This window comes from Leiobunum rupestre, chromosome 6 (genome assembly GCF_980474605.1).
Source record: "Leiobunum rupestre chromosome 6, qqLeiRupe1.1.hap1, whole genome shotgun sequence".
NCBI classification, from domain to species: domain Eukaryota; kingdom Metazoa; phylum Arthropoda; class Arachnida; order Opiliones; family Sclerosomatidae; genus Leiobunum; species Leiobunum rupestre.
In genome coordinates, this window is record NC_143389.1 from 23,608,956 (window position 1) to 23,629,658 (window position 20,703).

Genomic DNA, 20,703 nt, shown 5'->3' on the forward strand with positions numbered 1-20,703 from the left:
GTAATTAACCATTGTGTTAAGTAAATATATGGTTGAGGGTTTTTTTAATCAAATTCACTGGAATCCATTTCATTTAAAGCTTAAAAATTAATGAACTAAGCTTAACCTAACTTTTCGTACGTACTGTCGCCTAAGCACCGACTAAGGTCCCCGTAATTGATAGTTGAACAGCATTTTTGAGGCTCTCCAAAGCGGCTAGTGTACCTCAGCAAGCCTTCCGATTTAGGTCACGCCTACCGTGTCAAAATATCGGGAACGGTGAGTCCCCTTAAATTCTTGGCAAATGCGTATAAAGAATTTCAAAATCGCTCCTTACATCACTTGACAGCGTAACGCTCGCTGATTGATCGAGCTTCAAACGGGAAAATAAAGTACAGATATTTCCATTATTTTCCCTCTTTCTTCTCGTTTACCGGCAGCGCTGGCGGTGGAAAAATCTAGGAGGATTGAAGCTAGGAAAACTCGGAAAATTTGGTCCGTGTGTACAGTCATTTTTGCAGTGCGCCAAAAAAACGGGAAAAGGCGGTAAAACGAGAAAATAGAGAAAACCAGATTTATCTGATGTCATTGAATGCGATGAAAAATCAAGGTTCAGACTTATTAAACATACAGTAGATATTAAAATTTTCAAATTTGAATACCATTAATTAGTCGTGGAAAGCCGAAACATAAACCAACGACGTGAAAATAGTGAAATGGAAACCGAGAATAAGTAAATGGTAGTGTTTTAATTGAATTCTAACCCACCGAAAAATAAAGTAAACCGGATTTCGACAATAAGTTAAAATAATTTTCTGATTATTTATCTATGGCGCCTCCTAATATCAAGAGCGTCATTAATAATGCATGAGAGAAAATAGTTATCACGTTACCTTGTAAAAGTATTTTTGGCCGGGTGCTTGTCAAAGCAGCTAAGATCGAATCTCAGGGACGAATTAATAATCCAATAAAGTTGACCAATTAGTTATATTAAGTTAGCGAAAATAAAATATGGCCGACATTTTTGTGGGAATTATTTAAAATTATTTATTTAACTTGGAAAATGTGGAAAAAGCGTAAATTCCAAAACGAATAAGCATCGCTTCGAGGTCGTCTTAATTAAGCAATGCCGACCTAATATGGCCACTAGCCCCATCCCTTGATTAACTGTTACGCTTTCGGGACTGTAGAATCTTTTGTCTGCCAAACAGTGACTTAGAAACAAATTAAGCTCGGGGGCTTCATCAGGTCAAAAACCTTGACCCGTGTCCAAAATTGACATTTCTATCAGTACTTTAAATCACTCGGTCTCTCAACGACCCGTGTCGATGCTTGAATAAGACTTTTGCGATCTTAATATTCAAGTAATCATTCCTTTTACAAGGAAGGAAATTGAAAAGATTTACAATCCGTAAACATTAATTTGAATTGTTTCACCTTGTAAAGCAACATTTAATGAACTTAGTACGGCGCCTTCTGGCATGACGTCACCCGTGCCAATCTGACTGAATCATAATGAACGAGGAAATCGTCCGTTCTAATTCGCAATGCGGCTATCTCAAGTTTACAATATACTACTGGTAGAAAATACAGTCCCTGCAATCTGCGAAATGGAGCGTTTTGTTGTCATCTTTTTAGCACTATCGAAACAGATACTTGGGTTTTATAAAATGTGGTTCTACGTGGTTATTTATGTTTAAATTTTAATTTAAAATTAAAACTACAAATAAAAAATGGAAAATTCCCAAATTTTTATGTAGGACTTCATTTCAGGAAATAACATCACGGTAGTGAGTGCTTTCCCTATAGTAAAAATCTACAACGAATCAAGACATAAGTTTGAAGGGTTATGTCATAGCTCAATGACGTTGTTGCCTTTAAAACTTATTCGACAAGATATTTACCAGAAAAGAGCAACCAAATCAAAATGAATAAAATGTATCAGTAAGAACCTGTTTTGGTTACATAGAACTTACTATTGAACCCGTTTAAATGAGACTAAAAATCATATTTCAAATTTACACCATATGTTAATTCCAGACTAAGGTGTGGTTGACTGTTTAACTTAAATGCAGCTTTTAATGCCCTGGCAAGTTATTTTAAATTCACAACGTCTATTTCCGATTTCTATGGTCGCATTTCAATATAGTTACCGAAATTTCATTCATTACATAATTGCTGGAATTGTCCTGGTAAGTTTCTGCGAAATAAATATTATTATTATTTGAACCCCGTCGTAATATTTATGCGTTAATTTAAAGGTTTCGTAGAGTTACATCGATATATATAAGCATAAGTGGCAAAATTACCCGAAGTGTGCCAATAAGAGCCTTTCCCATAGAAATTCATCAATGAGAGCTTGTTCTACACGGACCAAAGAAACTGAGGACTCGCGAATTCCGATCTAGTACCCTATGTGGTCCTTGTAATGTTCCCGCCAATTTCTTCCCCAAATAAAGTGACGTCATTTACGTCATTTCCGTTAAACAAGGTATCATTGTAAAATTTATCTTACTGACACACTTAGGGTAATTATGCCACTTATGATATAAGTAATATACGTGCCCATTCTATTTGGGATTGTCTAATTTGCTGAATTTCTGGACGTCTGGGCCGCTGAATTTTGAAGGATTCCTCCTACATAGAAGCTACTATCTTATAAACCGTCTGGACAAAATTGAATAATTTGCTGAAGTGCTGAATTTCTGGACCGGAAAATTTTACTTTATTTTCGAATACTTTCTTCAATTTTCAAACCGTCTGGAAAAAATTGACTAATTTACTGAAGTGCTGAATTTCTGGACCGGAATATTTTACATTATTTTCGGAGACTTTCTCCAAGTTTGAAACCGTCTGGACCAAATTGACTAATTTTGCTGAAGTGCTGAATTTCTGGACCGGAAAATTTTACTTTATTTTCTTTAATTTTCAAACCGTCTGGACCAAAATGACTAATTTGTTAAAGTGCTGAATTTCTGGACCGGAAAATTTTACTTTATTTTCGAAGAGTTTCTTCAATTTTCAAACCGTCTGCACAAAATTAACTAATTTGCTGAAGTGCTGAATTTCTGGACCGAAAAACTTTACATTATCGAGACTTTCCCTAAATAGCGCTGCAAATTACTTTACTAGAACATCAGCCTTAAACAGAGATTGCGTTATTTTAGTAATCAACACAGATCCGTTAGGTAAAGGCATCCATTGGATTTTGGGTAGAATATAATTTAATGAAAAAATAATTTATTTAATTGATAGTATGTGGAATAATTTACGTTCAAAATCCCCTAGGGAAAAGGAATTTAAGAGGCTATTATCATTAGCAGGGGAGGCATATTTTATAGCTAAAATCCAATTTCAACCAAAAGAATGGAGATTTTTTATATCCACCAACTTTCCAATCCCAAAAATGGATATGACAGTGGTGCTTTTCTATGCCTTAATGTATACAATTTATTAAGCGGAAAAGGCTTAGATAAAAACCTATGTCACAATTCCCATTTATTGAGATACTGGCTTAATCACATTTTCGAATCATCTAAGTGTTATGAAATGGTTGACAAATATTATCAAACAAAAAAAAAGAATACCGCCAACTTTCAAAACTAAACTAAGCCAAATAATATCATTGGTGGAAAGTTTCCCCGGAATTAGAGTCGAATTTCAATTTATTCGAAAAAACAATATAATCAATTCTAAACCAGACGACAACAACGGAACTCTTTGCGTGCAATGCAGACTTTGGCACCATACAGAAGAGATTCATTCAAAAAATCAATATTTTTTATGAAATGATTGTATCCCATACCAAGATGTATAAATATTACAAGGGTAATGCAGATTTATGAAAATTGACATAATGTTTCTTTATTTTTCTTAGTGTATGTATGTAAACACAAAAGTACTCACCCAGAAATTCAGAACTTCAGCAAATTAGTCAATTTTGTCCAGACAGTTTGAAATTTAAAGAAACTTTTTGAAAATAAAGTAAAATTTTCCGTTCCAGAATTTCAGCACTTCAGCAAATTAGTCAATTTTGTCCAGACGGTTTGAAAATTGAAGAAACTATTCGAAAATAAAGTAAAATTTTCCGGTCCAGAAATTCAGCACTTCAGCAAATTAGTCAATTTGGTCCAGACAGTTTGAAAATTAAAGAAAGTCTCCGAAAATAATGAAAATTTTTCGGTCCAGAAATTCAGCACTTCAGCAAATTAGTCAATTTGGTCCAGACGGTTTGAAAATTAAAGAAAATAAAGTAAAATTTTCCGGTCCAGAAATTCAGCACTTCAGTAAATTAGTCCATTTTTTCCAGACGGTTTGAAAATTGAAGAAACTATTCGAAAATAAAGTAAAATTTTCCGGTCCAGAAATTCAGCACTTCAGCAAATTAGTCAATTTGGTCCAGACGGTTTGAAAATTAAAGAAAATAAAGTAAAATTTTCCGGTCCAAAAATTCAGCACTTCAGCAAATTAGTCAATTTTGTCCAGACAGTTTGAAAATTAAAGAAACTATTCGAAAATAAAGTAAAATTTTCCGGTCCAGAAATTCAGCACTTCAGCAAATTAGTCAATTTGGTCCAGACGGTTTCAAAATTGAAGAAACTATTCGAAAATAAAGTAAAATTTTCCAGTCCAGAAATTCAGCACTTCAGCAAATTAGTCAATTTGGTCCAGACGGTTTCAAAATTGAAGAAACTATTCGAAAATAAAGTAAAATTTTCCAGTCCAGAAATTCAGCACTTCAGCAAATTAGTCAATTTGGTCCAGACGGTTTCAAAATTGAAGAAACTATTCGAAAATAAAGTAAAATTTTCCAGTCCAGAAATTCAGCACTTCAGCAAATTAGTCAATTTTATCCAGATGGTTTATAAGATAGTAGCTTCTATGTAGGAGGAATCCTTCAAAATTCAGCTGTCCAGACGTCCAGAAATTCAGCAAATTAGACAATCCCATTCTAAGTTGTTTTTAAATCACAAATAACATATCCTTTTACTCGCCCAACTACGTTATTTAAATTTATTTTTGTGGCAAATGAAATGCTTAACAACAAAATTTAAGGCGAATAGCAAACAGAATATACTACCATACCTTTCATGTTAGATGATGCAAATTTAGACTCCAAGAAATTACGAAGACACGAACATTGGGTTTCCAACAAAAGAATGATTATTTATAGGGTGAAAGGAGCGAATATTTCACTTTTCATTTCCTGCGTCAATGAAGGTTTCAATAATTGGCCTTTTTCCTTTGTTTTGATGACAAAAGGTGAAAAGGTCCTGCAATTTGCTCTGACGCCAAAATTATATTTTTCCTCGTTCACGATTTAAACACGACACAGCTCTACGTCACCGAATCAGAAGAAACACACTTTCTCGGGATATTCCCAATTGATTTTAAATACAGGATCATTTATTAACTTTTAGCCATACGGGCTGGTTTTAATGGATATTTGAACTTAAATTGAGACTAATAATTCACTCTGGCCTTAAAATGTTTCATAGAAGCCCCCTTCTTATAAAACATTTTTATCTAGCGATCTTTTTCTTCTAGGTTTTTCTATAGAATATTATAAAGTGGGTTAAGGGGTTGTAAAGTTATCTAAGTCTAGTTAAAATTTCTAGAGAATTTCCATAGAATTTTTTAAAGACACTTCTTACTACACGCTTAGTAAAATATTTCTATAGATAACTTCTTTAGAAAAAATCTTTAGAAAATATTTTTAGTTCGTGATTTTTTTCTTTTGGTAGAAAAAACTAAGGTATTTCATAATTCCCCTAATTACGATTTGTGTTATTTTTAATTTTGTTCTTAATTAAGTAAGTCTATTATCTTTGAAATTTTTAATATTTGTTTATGCCTTATGACCTTAAGTCTGGTTATACGGTTCGCCAATCAATACGTTTTTCGGTAATATTCGCTGCACACAATTGCGAATATTTGATAGAAATTGTCTAAAAATGCGAACCGATTGCATTGTTTTACAAGTTAGGTAAACAAAAAAACGGCGAAAGTTTTCTGAACGTTGCGCAGCTTTTCTAGTTAATTTCCTTCTAGAACACAATATATGTCGCAAATAAAGAGTTTGACTTCCAAACACTTATTAACACGTTCACTAAAATTGAATATGACGTTCTTGGTCGTTTCTTCATATTCCATAATATGTGTACACTAATATTCCTAAAGATATTCTTTTGAAAAATGTAAGGGTATTTATAGAGAAAATCTTTATAAAATTCTATAGAGAAACCCAATATTTGTCTTATGAAAAAGCGGCCAATATTCCGAAATATTCTTTAGGATAATCTAAAGGAATTCTTTAAAAGTTTACATTTAAATTTCCTTTAGAAAACCCCAGAAAATTTTCATAAGGGTATAATTAATACGTTATTAGTTTTACTGGTGTCACATATTATGTGAAAACTTTCCTCGTATCTGATCTTCCCGGAGCTAAACTACTACCCACTTTTTACATTCACTACCAGCAAAGATATTTGACAAAATTTGACTTAAAATAATTGTTTCACTAAGATCTTTAAAAAAGCGAATGTTTACCATTTTTGTTAGGCCTTGATTGGTAACCAATTACAAGTCATGTGTTTTTACTGTACCATGTTTTAAAAATGTATCATTATTTCTGCAATTTTAAAATATTAGGCTTATTTGGTAAAACGGGCCTGTTAAATGTAGCCCACAAAGTTCCCCGTTAGAATCCCTCAGAACAAACACCTGATCTCTTTTGCGTGTCGTTCTCTCTCTCTCTCTCTCTCTCTCTCTCTCTCTCTCTCTCTCTCTCTCTCTTTCTCTCTGGGACTCTAGCCAAGCGGAAACGCGGCTGACGGTTGTCATGACAACGAACTCAGTCGAAGGAAACAATACGAAAATTTGGCGGTTCGTCGGTATTGAAAAGCACACCTGTTACGATATGCGTTAATAACAATTGAGTCTTTCTAAACCTAAACTATAAATAAGAGATTTTAAGGTAAGTAAAAATAAACTTTTTCATTGACAGTTTGGGGAATTAACCCACCAAAGAAACATAATTTAATATGGAATTTGGAGGCAGCGAACCTAGCCCTCCACGAAAATGACTTCTTTGCTATACCCCATAGCATAACGTACGGATGAAATTAATACAACTTTTTTAATTTTATATTATTTATTATATATTTATTATATATATATATATATATATATATATATATATATATATATATATATATACATTATAATAAAATAAATACATGGATATATGTATATACATGTATTTATTTTATTGTTATTTATATTTGTATATTTGTTTTTTATTTACATTTTTATATATTTATGTTTTTACACATTGATATTTTATTGAAAAATTGCATCTGCATAATTGAGTTTCATTAATTGAAGTCCGTTCAAAGATTACTTTTCTTGGTTTATGGTGCCATTTCCAGCGATAAAATACACTTTTTAACCTTAGCGAAATAGTCAGCCTCATTAAATACGAGACACAGGAGATAACTGTCTCTAATATTGAAATAAGAATGGCATGAGCCCAGCCGAAAGTTCACCTTTTAACTTATTTCTTTCGTGTAAGAGTTAAAAAGTTCTATTTAGCCATATATAATTTAATTTACTACTGAGATAGTTTTCGTATTTTAATTGCCCAACATATATTCTTCGCAGTGAAAAGGACGATGATCAGGTCGTTAGAAGCAATTGCGGAAGAAGAAGACTTAAACGAAATTCAAGAAATCCAAAAGGTAACGAATTCTTTGGGATACGTTAAAAGAATACCTCATTAAGAGGCATATGGCCGATTTAAGCCACGCCATTAATAAAAGTTCTAAAAATCCACCGTAATAGGATGGTTTAAGGAAGGGGGCCACAAAACCTAAAGTAAGGAACCCCCAATTGTTCTAATAAGGGGCCTCCCAATTCAAAATCATTGACCCATCAACAAAACCAACTCAAAATATTAGTTTTTGAACATCTTAATTAATTTATAATAATATCAGAGCTTTAGATTTTTCAAGTTAAGTTAATTATCTCACGTTTAAATTATTTTTATTAACATTTATCTTCACACAATTTATGAATTACTATTTCTAATTGCCTTTAAAAAGCTCTGTTTTTAAAGAGACGTCACCTCTTTTATAATTTAATTGCAAATAGTAATAGCTTAAAATATAAAATAAAAATAACGACATTATCCTCTTAAACTGGAATTAGTACAGAAAATAAAGTTTCCAAATATCTAAAAGCTCGTATCCCGTAACAGTTAATCATTGCCGACTTACTTTTAATATTACAAGGTAAATAGTTCCACTCATTGATGGGTAAATGGATACTTATCTCTAAAAAGTATTTAAATTAGTGGTCTTTTTGAATATGCATGACGATAGTAAAGTTTATTACCAATTATGTGAATTGGATTTCCATCTAATTGTAGATATGTCTAACGTATTTCAAATATCTAAGTTGCGTAAATGAGATTGTGGCTGTTTACGAACAAATTCAACATCCTCAGAAGCGAAAATCAGTTGCTTCCATAATAGAACACGCGATGGGACGTCTTCTGGAACTTAAAAGTGACATTGTCAACAGAGCCCATAACGAATGCCCGAACATATCCGAAGAACAGCTCAAATTTGGTTTTTTGTCCGTAAGTAACTTCCAATAATGTCAAATGCGCGTGTTTATAAATAAATTGATTAACTTAACTGGCCCGCTAAATGTAGGAAACTCTTGAATTGAAAGTGCCCAACTATTTTTCACAACCCAGAGATTCGGAGGCAAGTGACAGACGATCTATTTTCAACAGCGTCATTTCTCGTTACGGGGCGACACCCGACCAAGTGGTAAATAGGATAGATTAAAATATCATATCACGCCATTATAACTTTTTAATATGATCGCGTACCATTCAGCAACCAGGTGAGGGTATTCACTTGACGTTGGAGGACGCGGTGAGAATAATTCAAGTTCACGAAAGGGCACGTCAAGGTCAAGCCAGGGCTCGTCTCATGAAAGAAATCAAATTGAAGAAAGAAGAAGCCGCGGCTGAAGCGAGCAGGGCCAGCAAAAGGCACTACAACATCGCCGCTACATTCATCAACAAAATGGAAGCGGCTACCGTCATTCAGAAAGTACGCCTACTTTTATTTTTTCTGATTAGTCGAATGGCAGTTATATAAATTCCGACTGTAAGGCCGTAACGCATCCAGACGACACTGGTCTACCAGGATATTATATATGTATATACTTGGAATATATAAAGAAGCCTAAAGTAGCTCTTATGATTCTCTTAGAAACGTACGTGCCTTACAGCTGAGATTTTTGCTCGCGACAGCGGCCAGCCACTGATTTGTAAATAAGCGCCACGTCTTACATTCGCAGCACGGTGCCAATGGCTACTTAGACATTCCAAATGCATGCGTATTGGGTCTACTATTTAAATTTAAAAGGGAGAGTTCCAGTTGCGCACTGAACTTATCCCCTTATAATTAAAGCACTAATTAAATTCCTGAACTATATAAAATATAAATACTGAAATATACTTGAAAATAAATAAATCAAATTAATAAACCATATAGGCCTAAGTCAACTAGTGACTTGTGAAGAAAATTACCGGTGACCGGTCTAAAATGCATAGGAGTGTGGTGGCAAGCCCTTCAAACCACGCGACCCAACAGCTCCGTACACTTACTATTGCCTTTAACGTCGGCCAGTTGTTTTTGAAAGGGGAAACCGAAGAGCCTAACCAGCAGGGATAGAACAAACTCAACGCAGTGCCACAAGCTAGGATCGTACCTGGCTTTTCTTTCTGTGAGGCAAGAGTGCTATATCCCCTTCGCCACTCCGTCTAATTGAATATTGAGAATACAAGAGGGTTAAATTGCTGAAATTATTTTTGAAAAAGATTAATGTAAATAGAATATGCATTAATGGAAATCAACTTATCATTTTACGAGCTGTTGCCTGTTTATTTCTGAGCTTTGTCTAAATCAATTGTAATACTTTCAATCAGTTTCTAATACATAACAAAACATTAACCTTCTGCAAAAAAATCAAAGTAAAAGATAGGTAAAGAAATACAAATTATGACACATCTTAAAGTAAAATAATTCTGCATGTTACCAATCGATTTGCTTCATATAAAATTTCGTTTTGCAAGTAAGCTATCGAAGCTACGTATCCAAATTGTTTTATATATTTTTTAGGTCTGGAGAGGGTACAAGTTCCGAAAGTACGTTCGTGGCCATAGGGCGGAAGAGCACAAAATCTTGGGGATGGTAACTACAGATTTTTCTTTGGGTTATTTTGATAACCATATTTCCGAATCAAAAATTTAAGTGTTATATATGAACACGATATTAAAAGATAGAAACGAAGGAAGAATGCAATGATTACGAAGTGAAGCGGTGGAAGGAGCGAAGACGAGAAGTATTTCAGAAAATGGCTGCCGACTACGACCATTTGGTTGAGAAAACCAGGAAAAACCTAAAGGAGCATACGGAAAACGTTACAGAGAAAATGTTGGACGAGAAAAGAGACTGGTTCACCTCTTGCCTGTAAGTAAAAATATGGACAATTAGGAAGTACATTTGGGTAGGTTCTGTTTCAAGTCGATATAAATGGCGGGAATCATTCTTTTTCTTGAGAATTTCACAAACAATCTTTGGTGGTTTGTATTTTCCTTAGCACGGTGAAATTTCTTCCCAAATACAACTTATACAAATATTCGGGTTTCATTAAGAGATTAATATTTATAACAGTAATATGGTGAACTTGAACCACAAATAAAAACTCTTTGACAGAGAGAACGAAGGCATATTACCAGATCTAATTTTGCCGGATGAAGGAGAAAGAAGGGAATCCGTGCTAGGAGACGATGAGTTCACTCAAGGCATGGCCGATCTTTCACCGGATGAATTTAAAGGAGTAAACACACGTATTTTATAGTTTCTAAAAATGCTAAAGAAACACTAAATTCTTACACCAATTTGTTACACCATGAAGTTAATAATAAAATTCGTTTAAAACAGAGCAAAGGTGGCAAGAAAAAGAAGCAGAAATCTAAGAAACCCGTGACCAAAAAGCCAGAGCGCCCGACTTACAAACTAAAGAAACCCGGTCCAAACGAAGATGACATTCAACTCAATGTAATGTGTGTTTTTAAATTATTTGAATTAAGACAATGACTTATTTGCAATAAAACGGTCAATTTAGTGAATACCGAATTCTTCAAATGGAGAGATCAACCGGATTTTTGGAGGGGACCAATTATGTTCAGTAATTTAGTTTCCGAGGGTTGAAATAGCCTTGAAATTGTTCGCCACTGTTTAGAAACGCGGGAAAATACATTAGACAAACTATAAGTAATCAGTCCTAGGCAGTTTATAATCAAATTGCCGCACTGATAACTTTTATGCTCGGGAAACCGACGAATGTCGACCTTGGTCTACTGTTGGAACCTCTAGTTTGGTATTTTATTCAACATCGAACCACGTTAGGACTAAAACTTGTCTTTTAGAACAACGTGCAGGATTTTCACAATAATTTGCATTGGATTTCTTACTGGGGCCATTAACATTATTTCTAGTCATTGCTATGGAGTAAACCAGAATTGCTACCAAGAATTTATACGCACTAATAGAGTGAAATCGACCTACTGTGGGAATATCTGGCTAATTATCTGAGAAGGGGCCACCGGTAAACCACTAAGATCTCAAAAAAAATACTTATAACAACTGTTTCTATAATAGGTTGTTCTGCCAAAACCGAAACCGTCAAAATTTGTCGATTCTTTATTGCAACAGCTTAAGATTTTCCAAGGTAATTTGTTTTTCAAATAAACCCACGAGGAAATAATAAGAGATGAAGGGACGAATTGTTTTAGTTGGGCCAATAACATTTTTGAAGGGGCAATGCATTAACCGCTACGGTTTTTTCAAAAGAAATACCGGCATTTACAATAACTCCAAATTAGAGTATTTAATTGGTTTAATCCGGATTTATTAAAAGAAATTATGGCGTTGATTAAATGCGATTTTCATAAAGCACAAAAATTATAAAACAAAATTTGGAAATGTCTTATTCAGAAACGTGGGGTGCGGATCTGACTGAGCAGATGAATACCGAATTGAATGTACTTGAAATTGAGAAAAAAGAAATGGATATTTTCGAGAATGCCATCAAAGAACAAGTGAACGCCATTATTAACAACGACATTGAAACTTTGAAACAGGTAAGAACAGCTTGTTGACTTAAAAACCTTTAACTCTAGCGAGAGCTTTTGTAAAACTACCTCAGCACAGAATTTTGATACGTAACAATAAACTTGCGGGATATTCAGTCCATTAGTTCATCTGATTAATAAGGGGTGAGATTTGTGTAAAGGCCAGTGCCGTAACTAGGCCGGTGCAACAGGGCACATAAGCCAAAGGGGGCCCATAAACGAGGTTAAAAACCAATATGGAAATTCTTTTTTTGAAGCTGTGGGGGCGCCGAGAAATACTTGGTTTTTAGTCTATTTTTAAAGTATTGATTTGAATAAAAAATTACTTCTTATTTGGTCGTTAGGCTTTAGATAAAGATAAAGGGAAAAAAGGGAAGAAATCGAAACCGAGCAAAAAGTTGAAGCGAGGTGCCAAGAAAGGGAAAAAGGAAAAAGACTTGACGCCAGACAGGTACTATTTTACAGCAATTACCGATCACTATCAAGGGGGGTGCATTCAGCGTATCGAGGCGATCGCCTCTCTTATTTTGCGACGCGCGCAGGAGCGTACTACGTCACAAGTTCTAGAGTCCTCTGCGGATCTATTAAAACGGTAGGGCTCATATGATATTTACATTTGTCTGACTAACGCCTTATTTATTTAAACCAGCATGTAAATGCGGCCAGCATTCTTTTCGAACCTTGATATAAAGGTATCGATTTAGTTAAATATATAAATATATTTTATTAAATATAAATTATATTTTATTTAGAAATAATCATTTATTTCAATTATTTTTTTATCTATATTTATTTTCAAATAGATGAAAAGTGCGAGTCACTTTAATACTTGTAACAATTTTGCACGCATTGCGTCGCGCCAAAAGTTACATGAATTTTCCTTACGCGGGGAATCTTGTTTCTTCTCTCTCTGGAATTTGTGACATCAAAAGCTCGAGACACGCCTCTTCTTCCCGTTAGCCAACCTTATAGGTGGGGTGGTGGGGAGTGGTTAGCACTTTTGCCTCGCAGCAAGAGGAGCCCGGTTCGATCCCACTGGGTGAAAACTCGGAACTACTCCTTAAGCGTTGAGTTTGTCGAGGTTAACGGTAATAGTTAGTGTGACGAGCTGTTGGCTCGCGTGCCATGAAGGGCTTGCCACCACCCTCGTACGCGTTGTAACCCAGCCACCTGGATTAATGGCTTTAAAAGTCGCTTGATGACTTAGGCCTAAGGTGGTGACTTGGGTATTAGCCTAGCTGAATATTATTATTATTAACAATAAATATAACACAGAAAGGATGACGTCAGCAAGAAGTTGAACATTTTAATAGAAAACATTTCAATGAGATCTTGTTTCTCACGTAACGTGATTCAGAAAAAAGTCCGGTGTTCACATGATTTGGTTACTTTCAGTGGTAAGCTTAAAGTATTTGAGCGCGCGCTTCTTTTTATTTTCAATGCGCACAAAATCGCATACTAATATATCCAGAGTGCGCGCCCAAAGAATTAACTCTTATTTTAATCGGCATCACGAGTTTAAGCTTTTTAGTACTTTATTGGCACGCGCGTTGGGCACGTGGACTTCAAATTCCAAAATCTTGATCGACTCGAGCGCGTGCTCTCTATCTTCAATAACTATTGCTAGTGACGTAGAAAAAAACATTTACACGTGACCTCCCGTATTTTATACAAACACCTATTAAACGACTGTAAATGGAAAATTATTTTATCCTTTGTGCTACCTAGGAGCAACAAACACAAGGAGAACGCAGCTAGTTTTTAAACACGCTAACGAAGGGTTGTGTACGAATTTCATTGGACGAGCGTCACGAGCCTTTACGATGAACGTTTTACGGGCGGGGGAAGACAATTTCCGAATTTTCCCCTTCCGACGGCAGCAGGTGCTAAAGTGTCTAGCCAATGAAAAACGTACGCAAGAAAATCCACGACTTTTGACGGGTTGCGTTCTCCTTATGTCGGGTGCTGTGTTTGTTGCTCCTAGGTGCTACCATGCATGGAAACCAAATCTTGCACGAACTAAACCATAGATTGTCAAAGACAAATGCGCGCGAAGATATCTGGACGTTTTCAAAATCCGCTTTTTAACATCCGTTGCCATTTAAAGTGGATGACGGGAATTTCGGAAATGAGGTAACTTACTTCCTATCCCGTGAACTCTTTCCTGGCAAATTAATGAGTTATTATTTTAAGTATGGAAAATTTGCCCTCCAATTTAAATAATGTAACCGTTAATATTCTCGTTGGGAATATCTCATACCGAGCGGTTATCAAACTTTCACTTTATTATCATTACATATTTAAATTAAATTAATTTACTTTGAACCACTTTTTAGGACCCTGGAATCGTTGGTTGAAGAACTGGTGCACCAAGAAATAATCAAAGAGCTTCCGAGCGGTGGTTGCGACGAGGGTTTCATTTGCGATCCCGTTGGACACCACGATTTCCTGTCCAGGAATTTCATTGAAAATCCTACTTATTTCGACATACAGCAAAGCATCAAGGAGTTTTGTATTCTTCCATTAGGTAAACGTGATAATCAACTTGTAATTTGCTTTGTTTTAAGGTATTACACGCTAAATCGATGTTTCTGTGAAATGAAATGAATAAAAGTAGAAATATAAAAATCAGCTCTAAATGAATAAAAAGTAGAAATATAAAAATCAGCTCTAAATGAATAAAAAGTAGAAATATAAAAATCAGCTCTAAATGAATAAAAAATAGAAATATAAAAATCAGCTCTAAATGAATAAAAAGTAGAAATATAAAAATCAGCTCTAAGTGAATAAAAAATAGAAATATAAAAATCAGCTCTAAATGAATAAAAAGTAGAAATATAAAAATCAGCTCTAAATGAATAAAAAGTAGAAATATAAAAATCAGCTCTAAATGAATAAAAAGTAGAAATATAAAAATCAGCTCTAAATGAATAAAAAGTAGAAATATAAAAATCAGCTCTAAATGAATAAAAAATAGAAATATAAAAATCAGCTCTAAATGAATAAAAAATAGAAATATAAAAATCAGCTCTAAATGAATAAAAAATAGAAATATAAAAATCAGCTCTAAATGAATAAAAAATAGAAATATAAAAATCAGCTCTAAATGAATAAAAAGTAGAAATATAAAAATCAGCTCTAAATGAATAAAAAATAGAAATATAAAAATCAGCTCTAAATGAATAAAAAGTAGAAATATAAAAATCAGCTCTAAGTGAATAAAAAATAGAAATATAAAAATCAGCTCTAAATGAATAAAAAGTAGAAATATAAAAATCAGCTCTAAATGAATAAAAAGTAGAAATATAAAAATCAGCTCTAAATGAATAAAAAGTAGAAATATAAAAATCAGCTCTAAATGAATAAAAAGTAGAAATATAAAAATCAGCTCTAAATGAATAAAAAGTAGAAATATAAAAATCAGCTCTAAATGAATAAAAAGTAGAAATATAAAAATCAGCTCTAAATGAATAAAAAGTAGAAATATAAAAATCAGCTCTAAATGAATAAAAAGTAGAAATATAAAAATCAGCTCTAAATGAATAAAAAATAGAAATATAAAAATCAGCTCTAAATGAATAAAAAATAGAAATATAAAAATCAGCTCTAAATGAATAAAAAGTAGAAATATAAAAATCAGCTCTAAATGAATAAAAAATAGAAATATAAAAATCAGCTCTAAATGAATAAAAAGTAGAAATATAAAAATCAGCAATAAATGAATAAAAAATAGAAATATAAAAATCAGCTCTAAATGAATAAAAAGTAGAGATATAAAAATCAGCTCTAAATGAATAAAAAGTAGAAATATAAAAATCAGCTCTTACGTCAAATGACAGATCTTGATTATGAAATTGCTCTGGCGACTCCAGTAAGAGTCAGTGAGTCCGTAAGAGCTACAGAAAAACCAGAAAGCTGGGTTACTTTACAGAAAGACATTTTACTTTTGAGCTTTCAAATATTTTGTATTTATTTCACATCGGGTACCGAGGTATATGACTTGTATGGGTTTTTTTATGTGATACGTTTAATTCTCTGATGTTTAGGGAGTGAAATAATACACAAGAATGCTCCGCTCGTGCGGTCAGTATTGATGGTCGGACCGAAAGGAAACGGTAAAAAGGCCATTCTGTATGAAGTGTGCAAGGCCACTGGCTCAGTGCTATTTGACCTAACAGCGACGAACATTGCCGGGAAGTATCAGGGAAAAGCTGGCCTCAACATGCTAATGCACCTCGTCAACAAAGTATCGAGGCTTCTACAACCAGCGATAATATTCGTGGCAGAAGCTGAGAAAACGTTCCTGAAAAAAGTTCCCAAATCCGATAGGGTAAGGAATTTTTAAAGTGCCAAATCCAAATTCGATATAGGATAAGGACTTTTAAAGCGCACCAATCCAAATTCGATAGGGTAAGGAATTTTTAAAGCGCACCAATCCCAATTCGATAGGATAAGTACAACAGGGTAAGGGCAGCTTAAACAAATCCCCCAGGAGCTAATTCTTATTACTTTGAAATAATTATTGGAATGTTAAATCCAATTAATTATTCAAAATTGAAATCGAATTTGCAAATAAATTCAAGGAATAGAGGTAAATTTGTTATCCGCGAGCCAGAGGCCCTGGCTTTTTAGGGGTTCTATTTTCCCACTCGAAGAGGGTGCAAAACGAACCCCAAGTGATTGAACTAAAACACTTGATTGCTCTTCCATGAAAACTTGTGGAGGCTAACGGTAATAGTAAGTGTAGGGAGCTGTTGGCTCGCGTGGAATGAAAGGCTTGCCACCACGTATTTGAAAGCAATAAAAGTCGCTAGATGACTTGGGCCTAGGGTGGTGCCTTGGATATTATCACTATTATATTATAATTATTATGGCATTAGCTTTTGTAGTCCCCCCTTTTTTATCGCGTGTTTGTATTCTCTTTTTATTGTCGCGTGTTAACGTCTCGCGCCTCGCGTCTTTAATATATTTTCCCCCAATAAAGCTTAGTTTTCTCCCCCACTTCTTGGTCTCTTTACTTGTTCGCGTTTTTACTCCTAACGGTTTTTGTGGTCCGAGTGTACGAGATTTGTAAGAATGGCGGACCCATTGAATTTCCATAAACTAACATCCCAATTACGTTTTATAAAATAGATTTAAGGTTATTTTAAAAATGTCTCATCTGTCGTTTGAAAATGGCTATTTTGTAATTGTTTCAGACGGACCCGAAAAAATTGAAGAAAGACCTTCCGAAATTGGTCCGCGGAATCACTACGGATGATCGGATTCTCGTTATTGGGATAACGAACGCCCCCTTCGAAAGCGACGTCAAATCGATTGGCTCGACTTATCAGAAAATCATCTATTTCCCTAAGCCGGATTACGCTCATAGAAAAAGTAAAGTATTAATTAAATATAACCGACCTTTGCGCAAAAGCAATAGAAGATGTTTTACTAGTACGCCTCAGATTTTTTACATTTAAATAAATCACATGCAGAAACCTATTTTAAGACATTTGCTCAATTTGCGCGCCAGACTGACAATTGCCCCATATGGACAACTTTTTTTTCCGTGAAAAATTGGTCTTTTTCAATTGAATTTTTTTCTTTGTACATAACCGACAGTACTGTACAACTTTCTCAATAAATTTTGTTAACTAGCACTAGCTTCCCCCAAAAAATTAATTTTTCAAAAACGTAAAAAATGGACAAATGTTTCTGAGTTTCTGACTAGACATAATACCCTAAAAATTTCGTAACTCTTGAAGCTTTTGAGAAAAATGGCCAGTCAGAGCAAAGAATACACCCTGTATTAAGATTATATTAAAATAACATTAACGTTATAATAACATTGCATTAAGATTGCATTCTGATTGCATTAAGATGGCATTCTGATTGCATTAAGATTGCATTCTGATTGCATTCTGATTGCATTCTGATTGCATTAAGATTACATTTCGGCCCCTTCTGAGCCATCAAATTTTATTTAATGCTGGCGCAAATAAGATTCCTGTTAGTATCAAACCGTACGTACAAAATTTATAGGGAAATATTTTGAGATCTAAAATATAAATCAGGAAGAAAATTCAAAATTATCTCCTTTTGCATTTTTGACTTATTTGAAATTTCTGAATGTTTTCAGCGCTGTGGAAAGAAGTGATTATAAGGAAAGGAGGAGAAGCCAAAGAGGATTTAGACCTCAGTACTCTCACTAAATTGTCTGATGGATTTTCGGCACAAACCATCAGCCAAGTTGTTAAGCAGGTAAAAATAATTAAAAAACTTGTATTATAAAAACCACTTAAATAATTGGGAAAATCATAGTAAAATAAAATTATAACAGGTTTTCCAATCCAATGATTTATTTGAGTGAGCGCAAAAGAATCGCTACGTATGGATTGTTGCGAAAAATAGAAATTTATCATGTGGAAACTTGATTTAATCGCGTCTGGGGAAGTCAGAGTTTATGGTACTGGTCAATAAGATACATGTACCAAGCTGATTTGACATTGTTCGGCGAAATGGTTTACTATTCGAGGGGGATATCGATCGAGAGAGATTTCATTTTCATAGCAGCTGCATCGACGTATCGTTTATATTAGTCTCTTTAAAGGCTTCTGATAAATCGATTGGCCAAATTGATCGCACAAACGTTTATCGCGATTTAGATAGATTTAAACGGATAACACAGCATACAAAAGAAACTTTTATAACCGAAATGTTTTCAGATATCTGGTTTGTGTTGAAATTATTTTTCACTCAAATCGATTATTTTGTGATATCGATAGCAACAGCGAGGAAAGGTGGGGTGGCGGCGTGGTGAGCACTTTCGCCTCGCAGCAAGCAACCGGGTTCGATCCCAGCTTGTAGCACTGGGTGAAGCGAACGCTATTGGCCTAGACTAATAGATTTTTATACCCTCGTTCCGCTATTGGTATTTGGTAGTGTGAAAAATCTGGTTGCTAGTGTAAATGGTTTTGAGCACCGTATTATATCGGGACAAGAAAGAAATAAAATTATCAAAGCGCGCCTTTTGAAATATTTTAAGCAAAATGGGCTTAAAATACTTGATTTTCAAAATCCCACAAAGACAATCATTTTAACCAGAAATTCCTTTATTATCGAAAAACTGAAGTTCCTTTTTTTATTATAGCAACTACCGCCATGTTGCCTTGCCACTAGAGTCACTAGACTTATTAGCCGAGGAAAAAAAGTATTTTAATACTTACTTGGAAATATCAGCCAGGCTATAGTCTACCCTTATATTTCTAAATTGCGCTACTGGTCGAGATACAAGAAAAGAGAATGATAGAGGAGAAAATGATGAAAAATATTATTCAAATATCATGTGGCTTTTCTTCAGCACACTCTGTCTACTCGTTCCACTTCACAAGCATAGCTCCCTCCAAACACAACTTCATTCTATCATGATAAACAGACACGATCTTCTTGTAAGGCGTTATTTTTAAATAATCATATAATTCATTCGTATTTTAAACGATTTTTTAAATGTCTATTATATTACGTTAGCCACATATTTATTTAAAATAAACGTAAGCCCAATTTTAAAAGCCGATTTATACGTTGCCTTTTGGAAACATGTTGATATTTAACTTTCAATTAACGGAAATGTCCTTCACCATCTGGTTGTTTCGTTCCAGGTACTGACGACCCGGAGAGTCGGTCAAATGGCGAGATATCCTTTAATGCTGAGTGACTTCATAAACGCGCTTGATCAGTTCGATCCAATTTTCCGCAAAGAAGAAGAAATGTTCCAGGTTCGTTCAACAATTATTTTTTATCTGTAAACTGTGCCACAGAAAACCACCAAGCACTTCAAATATTGTAACTATGTTAAGTAAAATCCTCCAAGCGTCTTACGGATAATATTAATTAGACTTACAAGTTAGAAGTTTAATTTATAGTTAAAACTTAGAATACAAATACAAATTTCGACATTTTTTTATGTATACAAATTTTAAGGAATACTACTGTTTTGTAGATAAAGTCAAACAGATTAAATAGACTGACACGTTGCGCATTATTAACCTCCTGTAGTTGCACAAATTAGTTAGTGTTCTAGAATTACACGTTAGTCGTTTCGTTTTTGGGACTTAGCATCCTGAATGAGGGCAAGCTATATGCAAACTGTTATTTCTCTAGTGGTTCAAACAGTTAAGACATATTTGTGTTTTATTTTCAGAACTGGCTTTGTAAAACGTCTTTGGGGAAAAAGAAACAAAAACTTTTAAAGAAACAATCCTTAGAGGAAAGTGAAGAAATTGTTAAAGAAGTTGAAGAATAGTTTCTTATAAAATAAAATTTCATTAAGAACAGCGTTAGATGCTAAAGGCTCCAATGGCTCACTGACAACGAGGTCTGTTATCGTGAATATAAAATAAAGTTGATTCACAAAATGAAACAACTTTATGTGGTTTAAAAATCTGAATTCCGGTCTAAAACCGAACATGACCTGAATTGGGGTTTCTCGAAAACATGGCATAACCTTAAAATGTGCAACTGTATTT

At 34.1% G+C, this 20,703-nt stretch overlaps 1 protein-coding gene across 1 annotated transcript; it reads left to right on the forward strand.

Moving 5' to 3' along the window:
• The first annotated feature begins 14,324 nt into the window (after positions 1–14,324).
• Positions 14,325–20,480, forward strand: LOC149940437 (dynein regulatory complex subunit 11-like). The gene is made up of 7 exons (XM_090179256.1): positions 14,325–14,329; positions 14,533–14,723; positions 16,243–16,526; positions 17,395–17,572; positions 18,318–18,439; positions 19,837–19,953; positions 20,379–20,480. Exons 1-7 carry the CDS (start codon positions 14,325–14,327, stop codon positions 20,478–20,480), a joined length of 999 nt encoding a protein of 332 aa, XP_090035382.1.
• Positions 20,481–20,703: the final 223 nt, after the last annotated feature.

What these genes read in the sequence shown, in the direction of transcription:
- LOC149940437 (XM_090179256.1), top strand. An exon ending in GGATTACGCTCATAGAAAAA is followed by an intron (nt 17,573 to 18,317) that starts GTAAAGTATTAA and finishes GAATGTTTTCAG; the next exon opens with CGCTGTGGAAAGAAGTGATT. An exon ending in AAGAAGAAGAAATGTTCCAG is followed by an intron (nt 19,954 to 20,378) that starts GTTCGTTCAACA and finishes TTTTATTTTCAG; the next exon opens with AACTGGCTTTGTAAAACGTC.